At 40.5% G+C, this 23,518-nt stretch overlaps 1 protein-coding gene across 2 annotated transcripts; it reads right to left on the bottom strand.

The window, feature by feature from the left end:
• Positions 1-3,935: 3,935 nt before the first annotated feature.
• LOC120048457 (purine nucleoside phosphorylase-like) lies at positions 3,936-22,810 on the bottom strand. 2 transcript variants are annotated; one of them, XM_038994436.1, is made up of 8 exons: positions 22,700-22,810; positions 21,576-21,630; positions 18,205-18,377; positions 12,894-12,997; positions 8,094-8,269; positions 6,709-6,899; positions 5,362-5,441; positions 3,936-5,208 (listed from the first exon to the last, which is right to left on the bottom strand). In XM_038994436.1, exons 2-8 carry the CDS (start codon positions 21,599-21,601, stop codon positions 5,062-5,064), a joined length of 897 nt encoding a protein of 298 aa, XP_038850364.1. In that variant the 5' UTR covers positions 21,602-21,630; positions 22,700-22,810; the 3' UTR covers positions 3,936-5,061. The 2 variants fall into 2 exon arrangements, with proteins under 2 accessions (XP_038850364.1, XP_038850363.1); XM_038994435.1 differs by lacking the exon at positions 22,700-22,810 and adding an exon at positions 22,217-22,238.
• Positions 22,811-23,518: the final 708 nt, after the last annotated feature.

The raw sequence follows: 23,518 nt of genomic DNA, 5'->3' as shown, positions 1-23,518 counted from the left end.
GGCAAGTCAGTTAAGAACAAATTCTTATTTACAATGATGGCCTACCCCGGCCAAACCCTAATGACGCTGGGCCAATTGTGTGGCGCCCTATGGGACTCCCAATCACAGACGGTTGTGATACAGCCTGGAATCGAACCAGGGTCCGTAGTGACGCCTCTAGCACTAAGATGCCATGCTTTAGACCGCTGCGCCACTCGGGAGCCCCTGTATGATGTCTCCTTTTATGGAGTCTCCTTTTAACGTTGTACCGGATAATTTCACAACCAATTTGAAATGAGGTTGAACCGAGTGCATAACAAAATAATAACAAGCTTTTGAATAGTCAATTGTTCATCAGACAAATGTGAATTGAATTGGAATATAAACATCCAATGGGTTCCTGATAAGTCAATATTATTATGACAGTCATTAACTGGTTTTGCCTCTGGCTGTCAAACATTTACTTGTATATTATTAACCTATATAATTAAGAGGAAAAATAAATGTTTAAATAGGTCACATGTACGGTTTGAGAAATGTAAAGATTTGTATATGTAAGATGCTATAATTTGGAGCATCAGACAGAGGTTACAGTATGTTTGTTTAGCGTCGTGCCATGTAATTTCAGCAAGCCATGACACCCACTATCTCAGATTGTTCTGAAATCATTTCTGTAATTAGAAACAGATCAGATTAGCGTTTCTGCAATTATTTTGTTGAAATATAATTTGATCTCTGAGAAATTAAGTTAATTGATTGCACTCAAATTGGCCATTTTAATTAATAGGATTCATAATATTCAATAAATATTGGAACTAACAGTACCTAACTTTTTTTAAACAATGAGTTCTACATGAGGAATCCAAATAAATGGTCAAAAGCCATCCACAGACCCCCCACAAACCACGGACCCCCCACAAACCACGCCAATCCCACCTCAACAACGACTGTACAGTGTCTGTTCTCTATGTTTGACAAGTACTATTGTTTCTTTATCCTATGTAATGTATTCTCAGTGGATTTTGTGATGTTATTTTTCCCCTGTTCAGAGAAATTAGTCAATGAAGTTGTTAGGTTATGTCCCATCCTACATACTGATATTACCAGGTTTTTACCACTAGATAGTACTGTTCCTGCTGTTAGGAACAGCACCATCTACTCTTAGGAACAGCACCCCCCTAAATAACAAAATACCCTGTAAGCAGTTTATGGACAAGGAATGACAGCAACCCATTCTTTGGTTTTGTTTACCTGGCCACTTTCAAATGCTAACTTCTTAGCATTTGTGGCACAAATCCAATGCATGTTAATGGTACCTATATTAAAATTGTTGCGCTTCATATCCAAATCATCTATAAGTAACATCAGTGAGTTACACAATCCGTTTTAAGATACCTTGTCCATAGACTGCTTACAGGGTAAGGAAACCAATGTTATTTTGGGAGGGGGGGTTCTTAAAAGGAAAATCACCTGGAACAGCACCAGGTCAGAACGGGGTAACATCTGAATGTAGTATGGGATAAACCTAACAACTCCAATGAGTAGGGGGAGAAAAACATCATCAAATTCACTGAGAATACATTACCAAGGTAGAACAAACAATACTCTGAGCTTCAGCTCCCTACTAGTTGTCAGATATAGAGAACTGATACAATATACTTGTTTTGGGGGTGGGATAGGTGTTGGGGACGGGGGGGGGGGGGGTCCGTGGGTGGCTTTTGAACATTTCTTTGGATTCCACGTCGAGCTCATTGTTAGAAAATGTTAGGTCAAAATTGGATGGATGGATGAATATAATATTCAATAGAGGAGGGTTGTCCTTGTCCCATTGCGCTTTAGCGACTCCTGTGGCGGGCGGCCGGGCGCAATGCACTCTGACACGGTCGCCAGGTGTAAGGTGTTTCCTCCGACACATTGGTGAGGTTGGCTTCCGAGTTAAGCGAGCGTTGTATCAAGTGTGGGGTCGTGTTTCGGAGGATGCACGGCTCTCTACCGTCACCTCTCCCGAGTCCGTATGGGAGATGCAGCGATGGGACAAGACTGTAACTACCAATTGGGAAGAAAAGGGCTAAATAAAATGTACATTGAAGGCACAAGCATAACTGGGACATTATCCTACCAATTGAAGTTTGAGCAGAATATGTACTAACTGACTTGGCTAATGAGCTAATTGATAAGAAAACAAACAAATGTCCCATTAACCCAAGTCTGAGAATAATTTATAAGATTTGACTGTAATTAGTGTTAATGGTAATTACTCTGTTGTTGATGCACTGTAGAACAAACATTGCCTGTCGGCCTTGAAAGGATTATGATTAATTGTGAACAATGTACATTTCATTACAATATTACTACCGATAAAAGGTAATCGGCTTCCATAATGATTCTGAATATGATCTGAATACCAATGTTAATATTAGACATTTATTTATTTATCAAGAGCAAAGTGTTCTGCTCATTTGTGGCATTACCTTATCATAATAAAACAAAACATTCCGTACAGCCAGAAGAGGATGGGCCTTCCCTCTGAGCCTGGTTTATATCTAGGTTGCTTCATTCTATTGAGTTTCTTCGAAACAATGTGCTGCTGCTTTTCTAGGCCATTAATGATTTACAAAATACATTTGATTGATTGACATTCTAAAGAACAGCATGCGGTAGCATGTCCTGTTGAATATTTTGAGGAAATACTGCTTACATTTTTGTACATTACCAAACTCATTAAGCATCAATACAAGTCATCAAGGCAGGGCAATCAACACAGAGAAAGGAGAAAAACACCCAAACATCACTTCTCTCTCTGATAAACTGCCACATTAGCCTGTTAATAAATTCACTTCCCCTTGGATTTTAAGGTAATAGTTCTGGTGTAATTACAATAATTTGCTAATTATTGATGTTGGAGATTTTAATAATACTAGAGAACATTTGTATTCCTTGGTAAAGGCTAGGAGGAACCTGCCACTATTTATTCTCATGAGAGGATGAAAATCGAAAGGGAAGATTTAGATTGAAAGCCTTCTACCCCCAGCCTTGTTTCGACCTGCCAGGTTAGCATGAATGATTTCTGTGGGGAGTTTATAACAGAGTCTAAATGAACAGGGTGTGAAACTGATCTATCTTAATGATGTCTTAAGGATGACAGGAGATTCATATTATGATTAGTTTACTAATAGTGTATTAGCTACTTTATAATACACTCAGCTAAACAGGTCCCAGGACTAAACAAAGATAGTCAACCATCCTGTTCCAATATTGTATAGTATTGCTCTGCATACAACTTTAAATACTCAGAAATAAGGTGGCGATATGTATTTTAGTTTCCTCTCACAACAATGATTAAATCAATCAAATGTGTTAGTTCAGCCGAATTGTTCAGGCTCCGTATATACAAGGCCACCTGGCCATGTAATCTTATTTATTGTGATCAAAAATGCTAAACTGATTCTAGATCACAATCCTACTCTGACACTTTGTGGATACGGGCCCTGGACTGACTGTAACAACAGAGGCCCTGCACAACCAGAATCAGCCACCCTTGTCTTGTCTATTGTATACAATGAGAGATGATTGCCTCTTCAAGCTGAACACTGTCTCAGGGGAGGGCTACTTTTCTTTACTGTCTCCTTTCCCACTAACCAATGCACAAGGTCAGAATTCCTGAATATCCAATGTGATTATATTCACATGTTTACTTTGAGTCTGACCCTGAGTAGATTGGTTTAACCTTGGTTTACCCCATTTTTATTATGAACAGAACAATTTATAGGAGCAATTAGGATTAATTGCCTTGCTCAAGGGCACGACGAACAGATTTCTCACCTATTCGAACCAAGGACCTTTCAGTTACTGGCCCAACGCTCTTAACCCCTAGTCTACCTGCCACCCCAATATTCACACACACACGCATGCACTGACGAACACACACAGACACAAATAAACACACTTAAAGTCTGTTTATGATCTATATCTACTGTATGTTTATTTAAATATGTATCTATATATTTACAATGGGAAAACCTCGTTATGAACACATCAGTGTTCTCCAAGCTTATCGCTACAGTGCAGAAGGTACCACTGCGCCGTATTGGCCTAGGAGCCCTGTGAAAGATGGCAGTGTTTTCTTTATAGATGAATCCACTTCGATTTACTTTAAGGCAAGGCAGTGAACAGAGTATTTTCTTTGGCAAGATACCAAGTTTTTCTGTACATTTTTTCTGTTGCTGTGTAAATTCTTACAAGAAACATTATTTCTACATGAGCTCTCACTGTTATTGCAGTCAAACTAACTCATAACACTGTAATTGTTTAGCATGAAAATAGTTTTCCCATCAACTCTATGAAATAGACTCGTGTTATATGGTAAACACAATGAAGCACCGAATTAATAGTTTGATTCTCGTTCTAAACAGTGAGGGGATAACAACAAAGAAAGCACTGTATAATTATATTAATACATGTTTTTTCTGTCCCTAGCTCTGAATAGCAGGAGGAATTTGAAGAGAAAAGCACCATCATCTGTACATTAGTTCAGTTGCATATTTTTTCCCCCCACTATTTGTCATTAAATGCTATTTTCTGGTTGGAGGCTTTTCACATTTATTTTTGGGAGAAAAACATTTTGTGGAATTAATGTATAATCTCTCTCTCTCTCCTCTCTCCTCTCTCGTCTCTCTCTCTCTCTGAATTTCCTCAGGTAAGGAAAGGGAAAGGGGGATACCTAGGTTGGGTTAAACGCAGAAGACACATTTCAGTTGAAGGTGTTCAGTTGTACAACTGGTAGTGGCACCCCTTCAGCTGATGTTAAATAGGAGCGTTACATATTCTCATGTCAGTGCCCTATCATCAAATAAGCATTTAAATTTTTTAACAGACTGGTTCTTGTGTAAAAAAACAAACAACTTTAGAACATTTTATTAAACTAGAAAATTGACTAAATTCTTTCATCATGGGTGGTTGTTTATTGTAAAGATTCACAGTGAATGATATGTACATGTGTGCACTTGTCTGTGTGTGTGATAGAGAGTGTGCTTCAACATTAAAGTATGTCTCTCTGTCTCTTTCTCCATCCCCTTTCCTCCTTCAGTTGACATTGATGCCCTCGTCCAGCTGGTGGGAGCGGGCGATAAGTGTGTTGAGCATCATCTGCAGATGCTCCGCCCTCATCTTGCTGATCTCCAGGACCTCCTCATGGTTCACCTTCTCCTCACGGCTGTAGTCCAGGGAGACCTTCACAATGATAATAAGAATACATTAAGATGCTCCGGTACCATACTCGATAACTAGTCAACAGATGACAGAATAGATACGCTGAGCTGTTCACAGTGTGTGCAGATAAGGTACATCAAATGATATACAGCAATAAGAGAAGTCAATCAATACCTTGTTGGTGATGAGTGAGAGACCAAAGACCCTCAGGCCACAGTGCTTGGCCACTGTTACCTCTGGGACCGTACTCATGCCTATGGGGAAGAGGAAAGAGGGTGGGGAGTGCGGACGGGGACAGGAGCGGAGGTTGGCAGGTTCATGGGGATGGAAAGCGAGAGAGAGGGGTGGGGGGGGAGGGGAGGGGCAGAGAGAAAATGGCAAAATATCCAACGGGGGTTTTGGGTGGCACTGGGTCATGGTTGTGTGTTTGTGTGTTTGTGTGTGTGTAGAGAGGTGGTTATACTATTCAGCATCCTTAATAACCCCCTCCGTGTACTGCCCCCTGAGCTTTGGTTCCATTCCCTGAGCTTTGGTCCCATTCCCGTGTTAGTATTTAATGGGAACACAGGCCAGATCTCACATATCATTGAAACCATGCTAAAAACATGGATACAACTTACACAGGCACATACTGTACGAATGCAATGACAAAACATGTTTTACAGGCATAACCAAAAAGCATATGAATTAAAAATACTTATTAAGTCAAAGGTCTCACTCACTCAAACACAGCCTCCACTAAGCTGAAACTCAAGCATGGTAAAGAAAAAACACCACATAAAAAAATATGGATTGGCAGACTTGAATTGGACTCTCACATTAAATATTACACTCACAGGAGTAATAACTCAATAGGTCACCAAAACAAGGAACCAAAACGGCTTTTCTTTGTCATCGCTTGGCTACAACAACAAGTTCTTAAGGTAACAAGTCGGCAAAATACATGTTCTTAGGGGGAGTGGATAATGAAAGATGTAATTCGTTAGTTCTGCCCACTGTACATTGTAACAGATATTTGTTTGTGTTGTATTTTGATCCTGGATCAAATCATCAGACCAATTAGCGTCACAGCATGTAGCAGCCTGTTGGTCTATCTGTTGACCTAATCGCTAAGCTAATTAGCATGAGTCGGCTCTGTTAGCAGAGCTAGCACCATCATTTATTAACGAGCCCAGCGTGGGTGTTTTTACGAGGGAGGTCCAATTAGAGCAGTGTTAATGAACTAAAAAGGGGAAAAGGAGAGTGAGCAAGCCTCGTCTGTGTTTATATCATTGTTAAACCATGTTGTGGCTGGTGGTCACTTGGCTCTCTGACAAAACATTCCCTTCCTGAGTAGATGCTTGATCTTGATACAGCATTTTGAAACACAAGTTGTATTAAATATCTAGCTACTGTTCCTTTAAACTTAAATTGAACCATTTCCTAACATTAACTGTAATTTGTTGCTCAAGTCATAGCCAGATCTGGTGATGAAAACCTGTTCGTGGTTGTAGCCCGTAGGCCTGTGTTGTCTCCACTCACCCACAGAGTCGCACCCCAAGACCTGCAACATGCGTGCCTCGGCGATGGTCTCGAAGTTGGGACCGCTCACCATGCAGTACACCCCTTCCCGCACAAAGTTGGTATAGTCCAGCTCATGACTGATATCCAGAGCTAGCTTCCTCAGGTCCTTACTGTAGGCATCTGACATGCAGGGGAACCGGATCCCAAACCTGGAGCAGAGCACAGCCAATCACTACTGGCTTATCGATGGGACATATGGAGCAAATACTATTGCAATGTATCTCTCCTAATCTACCAATAATCTGCTACTATTAATAATATGAATAATACTGTAATATAATACAGTATTATGATAGTATACAGAGAATACAGGCAACTGCCAACATAAAGGCAACACCAACATAAAGTGTCTTAATAGGGCATTGGGCCACCACGAGCCAGAACAGCTTCAATGCACCTTGGCATAGATTTTACAAATGTCTGGAACTCTATTGGAGGGATGCGACACCATTCTTCCACGAGAAATTCCATAATTTGGTGTTTTGTTGATGGTGGTGGAAAACGATGTCTCAGGCACCGCTCCTTAATCTCCCATAAGTTTTCAATTGGGTTGAGATCTGGTGACTGAGACCGCCATTACATCGTTTTCATGCTCATCAAGCCATTCAGTGACTGACCAATCGTGCCCGGCGGATGGGGTCTTTGTCATCCTATTGGAGCAGAGCCAAGGTAGCCAAAATAATAGCCTGCCCAGCATTTTTATACATGACCCTAAGCATGATGGGATGTTAATTGCTTAATTAACTCAGGAACCACACCTAGGTGGAAGCACCTGCTTTCAATATACTTTGTATTCCTCATTTACTCAAGTGTGTCCATTATTTTGGCAGTTACCTGTAGCTCTCTGAGCACAATGCTTGGAAATCACTTACACTCAACATACAGTATATTTGTCATTAATCTACAACCTCCTAGCTGTAAAGGGAAAATATGTATTACAGGTTCCATGTAACCTAGTGAGCTAGATAGATTACTTGAAGAGTATGTATTTCTTCCCCTCTCCCTCCCCGTGCTTCCTCTCTCCGGGATTATTTCAGTTCTCTCACTGACTGCAACTCTCTTTCCATCTCTCCTCCCACCTTTGTGCTTCAGACTATACTACATTTTTCACTCTCTCTCCTTGACTCTCCCTCCATCACTTCCACTCTCCCCCGCCCATTCCCCCCATCCCTCTCTCTGTCCCTCTTCCCTGCCTCTCTCCATCTCTCTGCCTGTATCGTTCATCATTGTAGCTGCACAGTGAGTGCTGTGCCCTCCCACACCCCTCTCCCCTTATCCCCCCTCTCTACCTCTGTCTCCCCTTTCTTCCCTCAATCTTTCTGTCTCCCTGTCTCTGGTTGTACCGTTCGTCATTGGGGCCGCACAGAGGGTGCTGGCCGGCGAAGCCTGGCAGGTTAATGTGGTCCTTAATGAGCATGATGTCGCCCACTTTGAAGTCCGGACACAGGCCCCCTGAGGCGTTAGTCACAATGAGGGTCTCCACACCCAACAGCTTGAAGATCCGCACCGGGAATGTGACCTGGGGGAGAACAGGAGGGGGATGGAGAGGGAGAGGAGAGAAATATAGGTGGGGAGAGAGTCAGAGAGAGAAAACAAGAGAATTATATGAGTATAGAGGAGAGGAGAAAGGAGTGGACGAGTGAACAGGAAAAGGGAGTTAGAGAGAAAGGGAGGGAGAGATAAATATAGAAGAGAGGAAAGGACGAGAGAGGCGAAGAGAATGCTACCAACACTTTATTGTACCATTAAGGGGAAGAGGAGAAATGAGACATAAAATGTTTGTATTATTCTCTCTCTTGGACCATTCTTGGTCATCTCCAGCACCAGTAATACAGAAGATGTGCATACAATCTGCTAGAAGCATGCAGCCACGACTTGTAACTCTGTCACACACACACTTCTCTTGATATAGAAATGCCCAATAGGGTACAGATGTAGGATCTTAATTTGATCACCCTGTTGCAGGAGAACTTTCCTGAAATGTAAAACTTGTAGTGTATTTGAGTGCGGCAATAAACATATGTTCATTTAAGTTTATTCACCAGAGGGCTGTCCAATTTTTGCTCTTTGCATTAATTATAATCCGCATAAGAATTCACATTTCCTGTTGCTGCAGAATTATTTTCCTGCTGTAGAAAACTGACTCAAATTAAGATCCTACATTTGTAAGTCAGACCACTGACAGACACATACACACGACATCACTAGTGCAACATCCATAAACATGGTTTGCATGTGCGTGTGTGCGCGTGTGTGTGGAGTGTACAGTGACTCATGAAAATGCACATTTCTGTCAGTTTGCAAGCTAGGAGTGGCAATTGGTGAATATATTTCAATGCCAGATCACCTTTCTAGCCTCCATCCCTCCCTTCCTCTATGTCTTTCCTTGCCTCACCTGCATGTATATTTGTGTGTGGCATAGGTATGTGATTTTATTTTTTTAATGTGTATACATGTTTATGCATGCTTATCTTAATTAAACATGCATGCCAATAACACTCATCATGCTCCAATAACAGCCACTATACAATACAGAACTAGCGCCAAGGCTAACTCCAGCTGCATGCTAGCAGTTTGTATGAAAGGCACCACTCACAGAGGGAGAGGAGATCAGGCAGGGCTAACGAAGCAAGCCAGCTAATTAACCTTGCCATGCATCTCCTACCGACACACTGAGATGAGAGAGATAACAGCTCACACCCTGATTGCAAATCAAGGGGAGGGAGGGAGAGAGCGCTTGTGTGAGTGCGATTCAACAAAGCAAAACCATATTGCTTTTCTGCTATGTACCAGGCACTTAATGTCAAAACCCATGGAACAAAGTGTATCATAAAATAAAGTGTATGAAAAGGGAAATATAAAATTGGTAACAAACTAGTAGCATCACCACGCCTTCTAGATATTGACTGTTCTCGCTGCAACATCTCTGTATTTGTTTTGTCTTTATGTAAACTCTTGTGAGAGTGGTGTGATGTTGGTGTCGGAGGTGTCAGATACAATGACTCATGGATGTGTCCCTGGGCTGATGGAGTGTATGGACACCCTGGTGTCCCTGTCACACATACTGGACTGCTGTCCAATAATGTTGGGAAAGAAAGGGAGCAGAACAGGGAAGACATGGAGAGGTGTCTGGAGATGAGAGTAGAGAGTGTGAGATTGTGTGGTGGTGGTGGGGGAAAGAGAAATGAAGAAAGAGAGAGAGAGAAAAGAAGGGAGAGAATGAGAGAAAGAGACAGGGAGTGGGCAGATGGCAGGCTGAAACCACAGCTGTATCGGTTGCATGTGCTGGGGTAAATTTAGCAGAAATCGATTTGTCGCCTTGTCTGGTGTACTGAGCCATAGGAAAGCGGTCCAACATCCACTGTAATCACACCTGTTCTTCTCTAACACCTTACACGTTTTGCTGCATATTCAGTCAGCCCTCAAGATAGGAAACCTATCTACCATGAGTAGGGTTGGAAAGCTACCGGTAATTTACCGAAATGTTCTGTAATTTTGTTAATTAACAGAAAATCAATGGCAATCTATTGGAACTTTGGTAATTTATACTTGAATAACAAACAAACAAAAAATATTCATATAAATTATTAATTTATTATATCTGTGTCGATATTGTACATGAGTTTCTAGTAGATAGACCATATGGTTCAAGAGAAAATAGCTGATTGAGTGAAAAAAGCATCTAATCAACAATGGTATTATTTTCAATTAACTCTGCAACTATTTACTTTTTTCACAACTGCAACCAGCTTGACAACAAATACATATTGACATAATAAAATTAAGAAAAGTTTGTAAAAACATTTTAAATTATATTTCATGCTAAAACCCTCTTATAGCAACTTACAGTAATACATTTTCATACTGGTCCCGCATGGGAATCGAACCCACAACCCATGCTTTACCAACTGAGCCACACGGGACACTAAGTTCATGGTTTATATATAGGATAATGTTTTACAGATTTGTCATTCAATTGTTTTTAAATTGTAAAATCATATTATGTGACAAGGCCAGACAGAGGGCCAGAGATTGTTACAGACACCTGTGATAATCTGAAGTACCCAAACGTGCCACTAGATACCTTGTGACAGATTTAATAAAATCCTTAAAAGAGACCACAATTCTGGTAGTTTAATGGTAAACTTCTAAAGTTTCCAGTAATATACCGTCCCTTTGCAACCCTAACCATGACATTGCTCACCTATGGGCTGCATCTCAGCAGTGTAAAGTTACTTCCTCTCCTTTGGGTCCTATCCTACATCCACTCTGATCTGAAGAGAATTGACAGGTGAAAACAATATTGTGGAGGTCAGAATTGAGAAACAGCCCATAGGTGATAAGACATTGATCTAGAGGGCAGCATTTGGTCTCTGTCTCCCTATAAACTGTCACCAAAGCCTCTTGCGGTGTAAGATACTTCTGTATGTCCAATGGCGAGGCTACAACCTAAGCCCTCCTCTGTGGTCACAGTCAATGAGAACATGATGACATGTTTACTGTCTAGCACCTGGGAGGTAGAAATGCTGCTTCGACATCTCATCATAATTACACATCTTTAGACTGTCTCCTGCTGTTCTCATAGACTGTTATACAATATGTCTATACTTTCGCCGTTCAATGCAATCTAGGTCAATAGGAACAAATTATTGTCTGGACTGGTCAGAATCAAAGGATGAGAATGAGCAATGTGGTATTTACTAGTGCTATTGATTGACAGGTACAATGTGGTGACCCTAAGTGAAAGCCCAAAAAGCCTGTGCTTCACTTATGTGCCGGTGTCCGGCAGCCATGATGGTTGACTCTAATACATCATGTCATGTTGTCAATGTCGTAATTGCTCTGAGAATTTCCCTCGCCACGCCGGACAACAGAAGATTCCTTAGCCATTTACCAAGGGTCTAGGGGGTCCTGAGGGTCTAGAGGGTCTAGAGAGGGTTGCATTTATGCTGTCTTAACCAAAACAGTGGAAGGAAAGGACTCATTTAACTCTGGAGTGACATCATAAATATGCAGTGCTACAGCTGATTGACTGGTTGATTGGGGCTGTAAGTTTTGACCAAGCAAAAACCTACATACAGAAAGTTGCTGCTTTTAAATACTTTTATATACAAATAAGACAAGCATCACAACACAGGCGAACGCCTGCTGGTACATACCTTTCATCCACTCAACATTTGGCCCAATATCCTTACAAACGGTTTGAGAAAATGGCTTCATTCTTAAATGACATTTCTTTGTACTAGTTTCTGAAAAATACTACATTTCATTTACATTTTGTTCAAATTCACACCAAATGACCCAACAATGACCTCATTGCTGCAAGGGATATTTTTCAGAAACAGGGCCCAGATCAGTGGCGACCCTGTCCTAAACTGTGTTTGTTAAAATATACAGCCTTGTGCAGAGTCAGCAGTTCCCAGGCTGGTTTCAGCAATTGTCTTCCTGACTCCCACTTTCCTGATTGTGACAGATAAAGTTAATGGGCCAAGGCCGGAGATGCCAGCCCCTCTCTGTTATACAAATAGGAGGAGTTCTCCTTCAGTTAACATGACCTTGTTGAGCCACAATGGAGAGTTTTTAGCATTCCAAAGGAAAGGACCCATTTCGTTTCACTCTTTTCCTTCTTTATGATGGCTAATATAAGCACAGCGCACACACTGGTGATGAATATTTCAAAACATCCGGTGTCGCCGTAGCGGGAATGTGTAAGGGTTATAGATGAGCAGGGACTGGGTTGAATCCATGGAGGCTAGGGATATTGATGGTTAAAATAATCTGATGTGATGTTTCCCTGATCTGTAAGGAAAGGGTATAGCAGCAAGGTAAAAGAGTAGAAAGACTAGTAGTGTAAAGCAAATGTCTTAATGTTGGATGTTTAAAATATGGCCTATACCAAAATAATATAGATATAGTCTTCGTCATGGTACTGGGAGTCTCTAAATGTATGGGGTCCTTCGTAGCTCAGTTTGTAGCTCAGTTGGTAGAGCATGAATGTTGTAATGTCAGGGTAGTGGGTTTGATTCCTGGGACCAACCATATATGTCAAATGTATCCCTGCATAAGTCACTTTGAATCAAAGCATCTACTAAATGGCATATATTATTACCTGTTCATCGGTCAGATACTGTATTTGGACTTACCTTACAGAGTGAATAGCCCTCGTAGAGATGGAATCTGCCTTGCATGAAGACGCAGGATTTGCCTTTTAGAATACCAAACACCAGACACCCTTCATGACCCGGGACTGTGAAGGACACAGAACACAAGCATATTCTGTCATGGAAGGTTAGTGATACAGCATGTCTCATGTAGGGTTAGAAAATAAAAACTGTGAATTGATGTTTTATTCATGTTTAAATTCACAGAAGATGTCCGATTTGTGTTGTTCATACTCCAAGCATGAGAGAGTCCTAGAGAAATCTAATGCTACTGCTGTAATGAAATACTCTCTGCATGTACATACAGTTGAAGTCGGAAGTTTACATATACCTTAGCCAAATACATTTAAACTCAGTTTTTCACAATCCTAGTAAAAATTCCCTTGTCTTAGGTCAGTTAGGATCACCACTTTATTTTAAGAATGTGAAATGTTAGAATAATAGTAAAGAGAATGATTAATTTCAGCTTTTATTCTTTCATCACATTCCCAGTGGGTCAGAAGTTAACATACACTCAATTAGTATTTGGTAGCATTGCCTTTAAATTGGGTCAAACGCTTCGGGTAGCCTTCCCACAATAAGTTGGGTGAATTTTGGCCCATTCCTCCTGACAGAGCTGGTGTAACTGAGTCAGGTTTGTAGTCCTCCTTGCTCGCACACACTTTTTCCAGTGCTGCCCACAAATGTTCTATAGGATTGAGGTCAGGGCTTTGTGATGGCCACTCCAATACCTTGACTTTGTTGTCCTTAAGCCATTTTGCCACAACTTCGGAAGCATGCTTGTGGTCATTGTCCATTTAGAAGACCCATTTGCGACCAAGCTTTAACTTTCTGACTGATGTCTTGAGATGTTGCTTCAATATATCCACATCATTTTTGAGTCCTTTGCTGTTGTTCTGGGATTGCTTTTCACTTTTCGCACCAAAGTACGTTCATCTCTAGGAGACAGAACGCGTCTCCTTCCTGAGCGGTATGACGGCTGCGTGGTCCCATGGTGTTTATACTTGCGTACTATTGTTTGTACAGATGAACGTGGTACCTTCAGGCATTTGGAAATTGCTCCCAAGGATGAACCAGACTTGTGGAGGTCTTAAATTTTTTTTCTGAGGTCTTGGCAGATTTATTTTGATTTTCCCACGATGTCAAGCAACGAGGCACTGAGTTTGAAGGTAGGCCTTGAAATACATCTACAGGTACACCTCCAATTGACTGAAATGATGTCAATTAGTCTATCAGAAGCTTCTAAAGCCATGACATAATTTTCTGAAATTTTCCAAGCTGTTTAAAGGCACAGTCAACATAGTGTTCTGACCCAATGGAATTGTGATACAGTGAATTATAAGTGAAATAACCTGTCTGTAAACAATTGTTGGAAAAATGACTTGTGTCATGAACAAAGTAGATGTCCTAACCGACTTGCCAAAACTATAATTTGTTTACAAGAAATTTATGGAGTGGTTGAAAAATTAGTTTTAATGACTCCAACCTAAGTGTATGTAAACTTCCGACTTCAACTGTACATACAATGGGACCTACAGTTGAAGTCGGAAGATTACATACACTTAGGTTGTAGTCATTAAAACTCGTTTTTCAACCACGCCACAAATTTCTTGTTAACAAATTATAGTTTTGGCAAGTCCACATAATTCACCCAATTTATTGTGGGAAGCTTGTTGAAGGCTACCCAAAACGTTTGACCCAAGTTAAACAATTTAAAGGCAATGCTACCAAATACTAATTGAGTGTATGTAAACTTCTGCTCTAGTTAATTTGGTAATCAGTTTAATAAAAGAAATATGGCACATCGGGGGTTTGTGATATATGGCCAATATACCACGGCTAAGGGCTGTCTCCAGGCACTCCGCAATGCGTCGTGCGTAAGAACAGGCCTTAGCCGTGGTATATTGGCCATATACCCCACCCCCCCATGCCTTATTGCTTAAAAATACCACGGCTTTCAGACAATCAGCATCCATGGCTCAAACCACCTGGTTTATAATCTGACATAGACTAAATAAAGTGCATTCGGAAAGAATTCAGACCCCTTGACTTTTTCCACATTTTGTTACGTTACAGCCTTATTCTAAAATTGATTCAATTGTTTTTTCCCCCTCATCACTCAACACACAATACCCCATAATAACAAATCAAAAACAGATTTTGACATTTTTGCAAATTTATTACAAATAAAACTTAAATATCACATTTACATAAGTAGTCAGACCCTTCACTCAGTACATTGTTGAAGCACCCTTGGCAGCAATTACAGCCTCAAGTCTTCTTGGGTATGATGCTACAAGCTTGGCACATCTATATTTGGGGAGTTTCTCCCATTCTTCTCTGCAGATCCTGTCAAGCTTGGATGGGGAGCATCGCTGCACAGCTATTTTCAGGTCTCTCCAGAGATGTTCTATCGGGTTCACGTCCGTGTTCTGGCTGGGCCACTCAAGGACATTCAGAGACTTGTCCTGAAGCCACTTCTGCGTTGTCTTGGCTGTGTGCTTAGGTTCATTGTCCTGTTGGAAGGTGAACTTTCACCCCCAGTCTGAGGTCCTGAGCGCTCTGGTGAAGGATCTCTCTGTACTTTGCACCGTTCATCCAAAAAGTTCAATCTTGGTTTCATCAGATTAGAGAATCTTGTTTCTCATGGTCTGAAAGTCTTTTAGGTGCCTTTTGGTAATCTCCAAGCGGGCTGTCATGTGCCTTTTAGTGAGGAGTGGCTTCCGTCTGGCCACTCTACCATAAAGGCCTGATTGGTGGAGTGCTGCAGAGATGGTTGTCCTTCTGGAAGGTTGTCCCATCTCCACGGAGGAACTCTGGAGCTCTGTCAGAGTGACCATCGGGTTCTTGGTCACCTCCCTGACCAAGGCCCTTCTCCCCCGATTGCTCAGTTTGGCCAGGCAGCCAGCTCTAGGAAGAGTCTTGATGAAGGCCACTGTGTTCTTGGGGACCTTCAATGCTGCAAACATTTTTTGGTACCCTTCCCCAGATCTGTGCCTCGACACAATCCTGCCTCTGAGCTCTACGGGCAATTCCTTCAACCTCATGGCTTGGTTTTTACTCTGACATGCACTGTCAAATGTGGGACCTTATATAGACAGGTGTGTGCCTTTCCAAATCATGTCAAATCAATTGAATTTACCACAGGTGGACTTCAATCAAGTTTCAGAAACATCTCAAGGATGATCAATGGAAACAGGACGCACCGGAGCTCAATTTCGAATCTCAGAGCAAAGGGTCTGAGTACTTACGTAAATAAGGTATCTGTTTTTTATTTTGAATACATTTGCAAAAATGTCTAAAAAACAGTTTTCGCTTTGTCATTATGGGGTATTGTGTGTAGATTGATGAGGAATACATTTTATTTAATCAATTTTAGAATAAGGCCTTAACGTAACAAAATGTGGAAAAAGTCAAGGGTTCTGAATACTTTCCGAATGCACTGTAGTACTCAGGAGAGCATGCAGTGTAGGAACAGTATCTGTGCTATTGAAATAAAAGTGTAAGTCATCCGCTGTCAAATGTCAACTGTAATTGTCTGTTTAGTACCCTTCTTTATAGTGGGGATGATGGCTGAGACTACAGCAGAGTTGTGTTCGGTGGTGTGGAGATTATGTTAATTTGACCCTGAGTTAAATCAGAGGCGATTTGTTGAAAAGTGCTGCGTAGTGAGATAGGACCTGAATAATTACAACACTGTTTAGAGAAGTGACTTTCTTCTCCTCCATCAGAGGTTGACGGATGGCAGAGGGAAGTTTAGGGGGAGGATGGTGTCAGTTATTACTCTGTCCATTGAAGTTACTTCAGAATCCATTCCATTGCTGCATTAACTTGTTTTAATGAGCGCAACTGGATGTAATTTTATAAAGATTTGGTGTGAGTGACCAAGCAAATCATGTATTTCTAAGGATGCACTATCGTACTGGTTATCTAAGCCTTTATTTGGATACTGCTATGTGTTTTGTTGTGTGGATTTGATTAAATCTGGCCCTTTTGTTTTTACAGGTTATGTGATAGGCAATTTTTTTGGTTTTGTTTGCTGTTACAGGTTCACACAGCATAGCACCTGTTCACAGGCAAACACCAATGTTAGTATTGTCTGAAATCACACTCATTTAGAATGTTTGCCAATCATTATGCTCTCCATGTAATTTACCAAAAAACGAGAAGTCTAATGCTGCACTGAACATCGATTAGTGTTTTCAATGGGCTTCGCTCTGAAAAGCTTAAATTAACTAGAATATAATTGGGAAGACTGCAACACAAACCAAACCTGAATTGAAGATAATTTTTAAAAAGTCAGCTCTGTCTAATGAAGGCAACATTGTCAAATAATGTTCTTTCTATGCTTCACATTTGTTTATTTATGATGCTATTGTTGTCCAAAAACACAACAAAAGCTGGTTACTAGACAGGAGGCTATGGCTTTTCTGCAAAGACCCACCTTACTCTAATAATAATAGGAAAGTGAACATTTGAGCGCTTATGCAGACATTTTATATTCACCTCCACATGATGAATATTTAAATATGTCCATGAAATCATAATAAGAATTCCATGTGGCAGATATTAGGGCCTATTTTTACTCTAGTTATAATATTTTATTCATGGGGCGTAGTTATTCATTCTTGGTTCATTTTCCCGCCAGCTGGTTATGGTTTGTTTTTCCATGCGACATTTTGACAAAGACACACAGAAATCCCAAATGCATTTCAGCAAGTAAATAATAAACTACTTAGCTGCTGCAATGGTGTGTCAATGGAATCATTGAGGGAAAATGTAAATTCCTCTGCTGTGCAGGCATAATTAAGAGCACTACACAGGTTCACCTGATGTTTGGGTGAATCAGTGAACAAGCTAATTGGGGTGAGGTGATGTTTACAGAGAGCCGTTGCCTATTATATTTGTCAAAGTGTGTGTGTGTGTGTGTGTGTGTGTGTGTGTGTGTGTGTGTGTGTGTGTGTGTGTGTGTGTGTGTGTGAGTGAGTGAGGGGGGGGGGGGGGGGGGGGGGGGGGGTAGTATAGATTGACAGTTTATACCTAGCAAACAATTTCTGGTTACTTCTGAATTCCAAGAATGTTAGTAGGTTTTGCCGGAACATTTTAAAAGCAGTCATAGGAAGTTTTCATGCTAACATTGGATGTTAACCAAATTAAGACTCCATTGGAACTTCATCTTAACATTGTAGGAAGGTTCACTGTTTGCTGGGTAAAGACCACATTATACTATCATTAGTCTCATATCAATATTATCATGACACATTATACGTTCGTGACAGCGACTTCATCTCACCTGTGCTGACGGGGAAGTTGGGGATATCTGCGTAAGGGAAGATCTCTTTGTTGGTAACACCATCGGCGAGCAGGCCCAGGCCGGAGCCACACACCACTGCGATCTTAGGCCTGTGTCTCGTCCGGCTCAGAAGCCATTCTGTCGTCTGATTGTAGTCTTCAAAAGAGCAACAGCTAGGAGAGATGACACTCAGGTAATTATTTTTAAATAGACTGCCTGACTACACACCATGTAGAGCAGGGACCGGCAACAGGTGGCCCACAAAAAAGACGGTAAAATCCCCAGGAATTTAGCTAAAAAAGTGTTTAATTTTAGAAATCTGTTCCCAACCATTCCCACAAATAAAAAAAGAGACGTGATCGCGTCTCCATGGTTGCCTACCCCTGATGTAGAGACACGTGCTTAATTCCAAATGAACCCCTTGTCCCTACCACTCAACATTTAATATGGATATGACAGGATTTGGTGTGAACAATATGGTAATAGTTCCACCATATCTTCTGATAGGCTATGTTTTTTTTTTCTTCGCCATATTGTCTAACACCTTCTATATCCCTTTTAGAACAAGTCCCTAGGTGGTAGTGACAAGCGGTCAATTTTAAATTGGGCAGTTAACTGAATTAGGCAACGGAGTTAGGTATAGCTCAACTTCATAATTGGTTAGATAGAAATAAAACACACTTGCAATAGATAAAGAATATACTGACTGTATCCTTCTAGGAAACAATATTCTCTATTATCAAAAATGATGCAAGGAAGACGAGATAACATATCTACTTAGATCTTTGTTTACAGTGCCTTCAGAAAGTATTCACACCCCTTGACTTAGTCCACATTTTGTTGTGTTACAGCCTGAATTCAAAATGGTTCAATATATTTCTCACCCATCTGGACACAATACCCCATAATGTCACGTTGGTATAAAGGGATTGGGAGACAGGCGCAGGAATGCGTAATAGGGGTTTTTATTTCCCAAATTATAGCGTGCCATGTAAAGGCACGGGGACGAAGACCAAACAAACACGTATACAATCACAGGGTAGAAACCCAAACAAAAGAGCGAGGAGTACCTCGAATAAATACACAAAAGCACAATGATTATCACACGGGACGAGACCCGTAATCATCTGCACAATATACGTGGCACGAAAGCCAAAACAACATAGCACAGGTACTCACACGAACCAACGGACATTGGAACAATAATCGACAGAACAATGGTGAACCAAGGACACACTTATACAGTTACTAATCAAATGGGAATAGGGACCAGGTGTGCGTAATGACAGTTCCGGGGGGATCCGTGACACATAATGACATTGTGAAAACATGTTTTAAGAAATGTTTGCACATTTATTGAAAATTACAAACAGAAATATCTAATTTACATAAGTATTCATACCCCAACTGAAATACTTTATAGAAGCACATTTGGCAGCAATTACAGCTGTGAGTCTTTCTTGGTAAGTCTCTAAGAGCTTTGAACACCTGGATTGTGCAACATTATTCTTTTCAAAATTAAAATTGGCTGTTGATCATTGCTAGACAACCCTTTTCAGGTCTTGCCATAGATTTTAAGTAGATTTAAGTCAAATCTGTAACTCGGCCACTCAGGAACATTCACTGTCTTCTTGGTAAGCAACTCCAGTGTAGATTTGGCCTTATGTTTTCGGTTATTGTCCTGGTGAAAGGTGAATTCATCTCCCAGTGTCTGGTGGAAAGCAAACTGAACCAGGTTTCCCCTCTAGAATCTTGCCTGTGCTTAGCTCCATTCCGTTTCTTTTTTTATCCTGAAAAACTCCCAGTCGTTAACGATTAAAAGAATACCCACAACATGATGCAGCCACCACTATGCTTGAAAATATGGAGAAAAATACTCAGTAATGTGTTGTATTGGATTTGCCTCAAACATAACACTTTGTATTCAGGACAAAAAGTGAATTGCTTTGCAATATTTTTTTAAGTATTACTTTAGTGCCTTGTTGCAGACAGGATGCATGTTTTGGAATATTCCTATTGTGTACAGGCATCCTTCTTTTTCTCTCTGTCAGTTAGGTTAGTATTGTGGAGTAACTACAATGTTGTTGATCCATCCTCAGTTTTCTCCTATCACAGGCATTAAACTCTGGAACTGTTTTAAAGTCACCATTGGCCTCATGGGGCGATTTCCTTCCTCTACGGAAGTATGCTTGTATCTTTGTAGTGACTGGGTGTATTGATACATCATCCAAAGTGTAATTAATAACTTCACCATGCTCAAAGGGATTTTCAATGTCTGCTTTTTTTATACAAATCTACCAATAGGTGACCTTTGCGAGACATTGGAAAACTTTCCTGGTCTTTGTGGTTGAATCTGTGTTTGAAGTTCACTGCTTGACTGAGGGACCTTACAGATACGTAATTGTATGTGTGGGGTACAGAGATGAGGTAGTCATTCAAAAATCTTAAACACTATTATTGCACACACAGAGTGAGTCCATGCAACTTATTATGTTACTTGCTAAGCAAATGTTTACTCCTGAACTTATTTAGGCTTGCCATAACAAAGGGGTTGAATACTTATTGGCTCAAGACATTTCAGCTTTTCATTTTTAATGAATTTGTAAAACTGTCTAAAAACACTATTCCACTTTGACATTATGGGGTTTTGTGTGTAGACCAGTGACACAAACTCTCAATATATAAATATAAGATTAGAAGTGCACACCTTATTACAATGCAACAAATCCGTGTAGCGAACAGTTTCATTTTCCTTCATTATGATCAAACAGGAATAACTCCAACTAATAAATCCGTCGAGGCACAGGAGGAATAACTGAAATAAGTGAGGAGATCTCACTGCTCTTTTGAAATGGGGTGCCTGACCTGAGGAAACATATTCAAAGCAATTGTTCCATAGATTGTCAACCCCTGAGTGGTATTTTAACATTACAATTCAAATCCAATTTAGCCTCTTGTATTCACTGAGTGCATAGCATGTGACCTGACTTGTAAGTTGTTCTGATATAGACCCCCTCTGAATGTATTAACAAAACAGTGTATTTATTGAAAAGCAAGAATGAATAATATAATACCCTGCTAACCTGCAGTCTATGACTGTCTGTGCCTGTTTATTCCTCTCAGATTCACATTTTGAAATGTTCCTTAGTAAGTCCCTCTAAAAGCCTTTATGACTGCTACTATGTTTGTTTTAAACAAACTTATTAAATGTATGTAACAATTCCATTTTTGTTTCATAATTTAATGGAAACAAATCGAAATGTGTGTATTCACTGTCATCCCTGGATCAAAGTTGTGCTTATGCTAAACCAATCCATTTAACTGGAAATATTGTCTGATGTGTGAAATATGATGAAGAAAATAACATTTACCATTCTGTACTTCCTTTGGTATGCATGATCCACAAACAGGTCTGGCAGCTGCAGTCTGGTGGGGAGTTTAGAGTTAATCAAAGCTGGTGACGATAGATAGAGTTAAGAGCTAGCACGAGGGAGTGAGATAGTGCCACGCAACCTAGTGTGTGGAACCTTTTCATTGGTTGATTTTGAGGTGGGAGATAGTGTGGGGTATATTCTTTGGGATTCCTGGAGAAAAAAAACGTGCCGAGTCACATGGAGATGTCTCCCACATCCTCGTGGGATGCAAAGGTCCGATGTGACAAGGGTACATGCAAGTAATTACAGGGTTTCCCAATGTTCTTTTACCTATTTGAAGTCACGTTCATAGTGAAAGTCAATTTGTTTAACAAATCAGAAATGACCTTACTACAATATTCACTAACAAATATTAAGTAAATATGTCTAACTTATTTGATATCAGTTTAAGCAATATGACTAATGGGTTGTTTATTACAGCATAGGATTATTAATTGTTGTTATTTGTGAAATGGGGCAAAACCATATTCATTCAGGTGGCCACAGGTGGGTTGGTGGGGGCATCTCTGGTTAAATGTCTAGTGTCCGTCAGCATATGCCACTATCATCTTAGTCAGCTGTTGTCTGTGACCCTTGACCTTTCATTCTGCTAACACCTCCACGTCTTCAGACACTTCCGGCTCCCATCCACACATAGCATGGACTTTGAGTGGAGAGAGAGAGGTGTACATTTAGCACACAATCATTTTTTGACTGATAGTGTTGATGCCCTGAGTTCAAGGTAAAACCAGTCAATGAGTAACATTCGTTTACATAACACTCTTACATGAGGGATACTAAGGAAGTGTACAAATTTACAGCATTCCAAGGTACAGACACATTTTCAAAACGTTAAGATGTTTGATTATTGAGCAAAAGGGTATGGGTTCAGCAAAAACTTGTGTATAGTATTTAGTAAATCATTAGTTATAAAGAATGCTAAACAGCTAGTGGCAGGAGTAGGTATTGCAGGGGATTTATATCGATCAGGACGTATCATCTAGAGACATAGAATTAGACAGTTTGCCTTGCTGGGATATGAAAGGAGTACACTGATATGGTTATTACTGTCATTAACATACCTTTAATTATTGCTCCCTGTAGGTTGAGGTCGACTTTAGTACTGTGCCAGATGTGGTCTACGGAGAGGAATCCAGACAGCTGATTATCCTGATGAAAACCCAACAGATGGTGTGTGTGTGTGTGTGTGTGTGTGTGTGTGTGTGTGTGTGTGTGTGTGTGTGTGTGTGTGTGTGTGTGTGTGTGTGTGTGTGTGTGTGTGTGTGTGTGTGTGTGCGTGTGTATTTGCGTATTTGCGTACGTGTGTGTGTGTGCATGCCGTGTTCGTTGTGCATTGTGTATGATTTTGGATGAGCCGTGGGATAACCTAACTACTCTCAAGGACGATTGCGTTGTCACAATGTGTTCTCTACCCAGCTCACTCTCTCTAAGCTTCTCTCTAAGCTCTCTCAAAAAGTTTTTGGGGGAGGACATTTGTTTCATCTTCATGGAATTTCATACTATGCTTTATTTGAACTAATGTTAGATGTGAAGAAATCTGACAAAATTATTTTTCTTCATCCCTAATCTCAGAAACGCAGAACAAAATCTTGTGTAATTGTGTCAGATGCCCCTTTTATTTCTTGAAATCCCCACCCGCAAATGAAGCACCACCCAAACCTGATACGTCCAAATAACTAGTGACGCAAAACCAAAGCACCGGAACTACTGTTGCTTATCCATCCTTCCGACAAATGTTAAGATATTTTATTTGTATTTTACCTTTATTTAACTTAACTAGGCAAGTCAGTTAAGAACATATTCTTATTTTCAATGACGGCCTAGGAACAGTGGGTTAACTGCCTTGTTCAGGGGCAGAACAACAGATTTTTACCTTGTCA

The sequence above is a fragment of the Salvelinus namaycush genome, chromosome 5 (genome assembly GCF_016432855.1).
Source record: "Salvelinus namaycush isolate Seneca chromosome 5, SaNama_1.0, whole genome shotgun sequence".
Lineage (NCBI taxonomy): Eukaryota > Metazoa > Chordata > Actinopteri > Salmoniformes > Salmonidae > Salvelinus > Salvelinus namaycush.
Note: the sequence above shows the minus strand (reverse complement) of the source record. Positions and strands in the feature narration are given on the sequence as shown.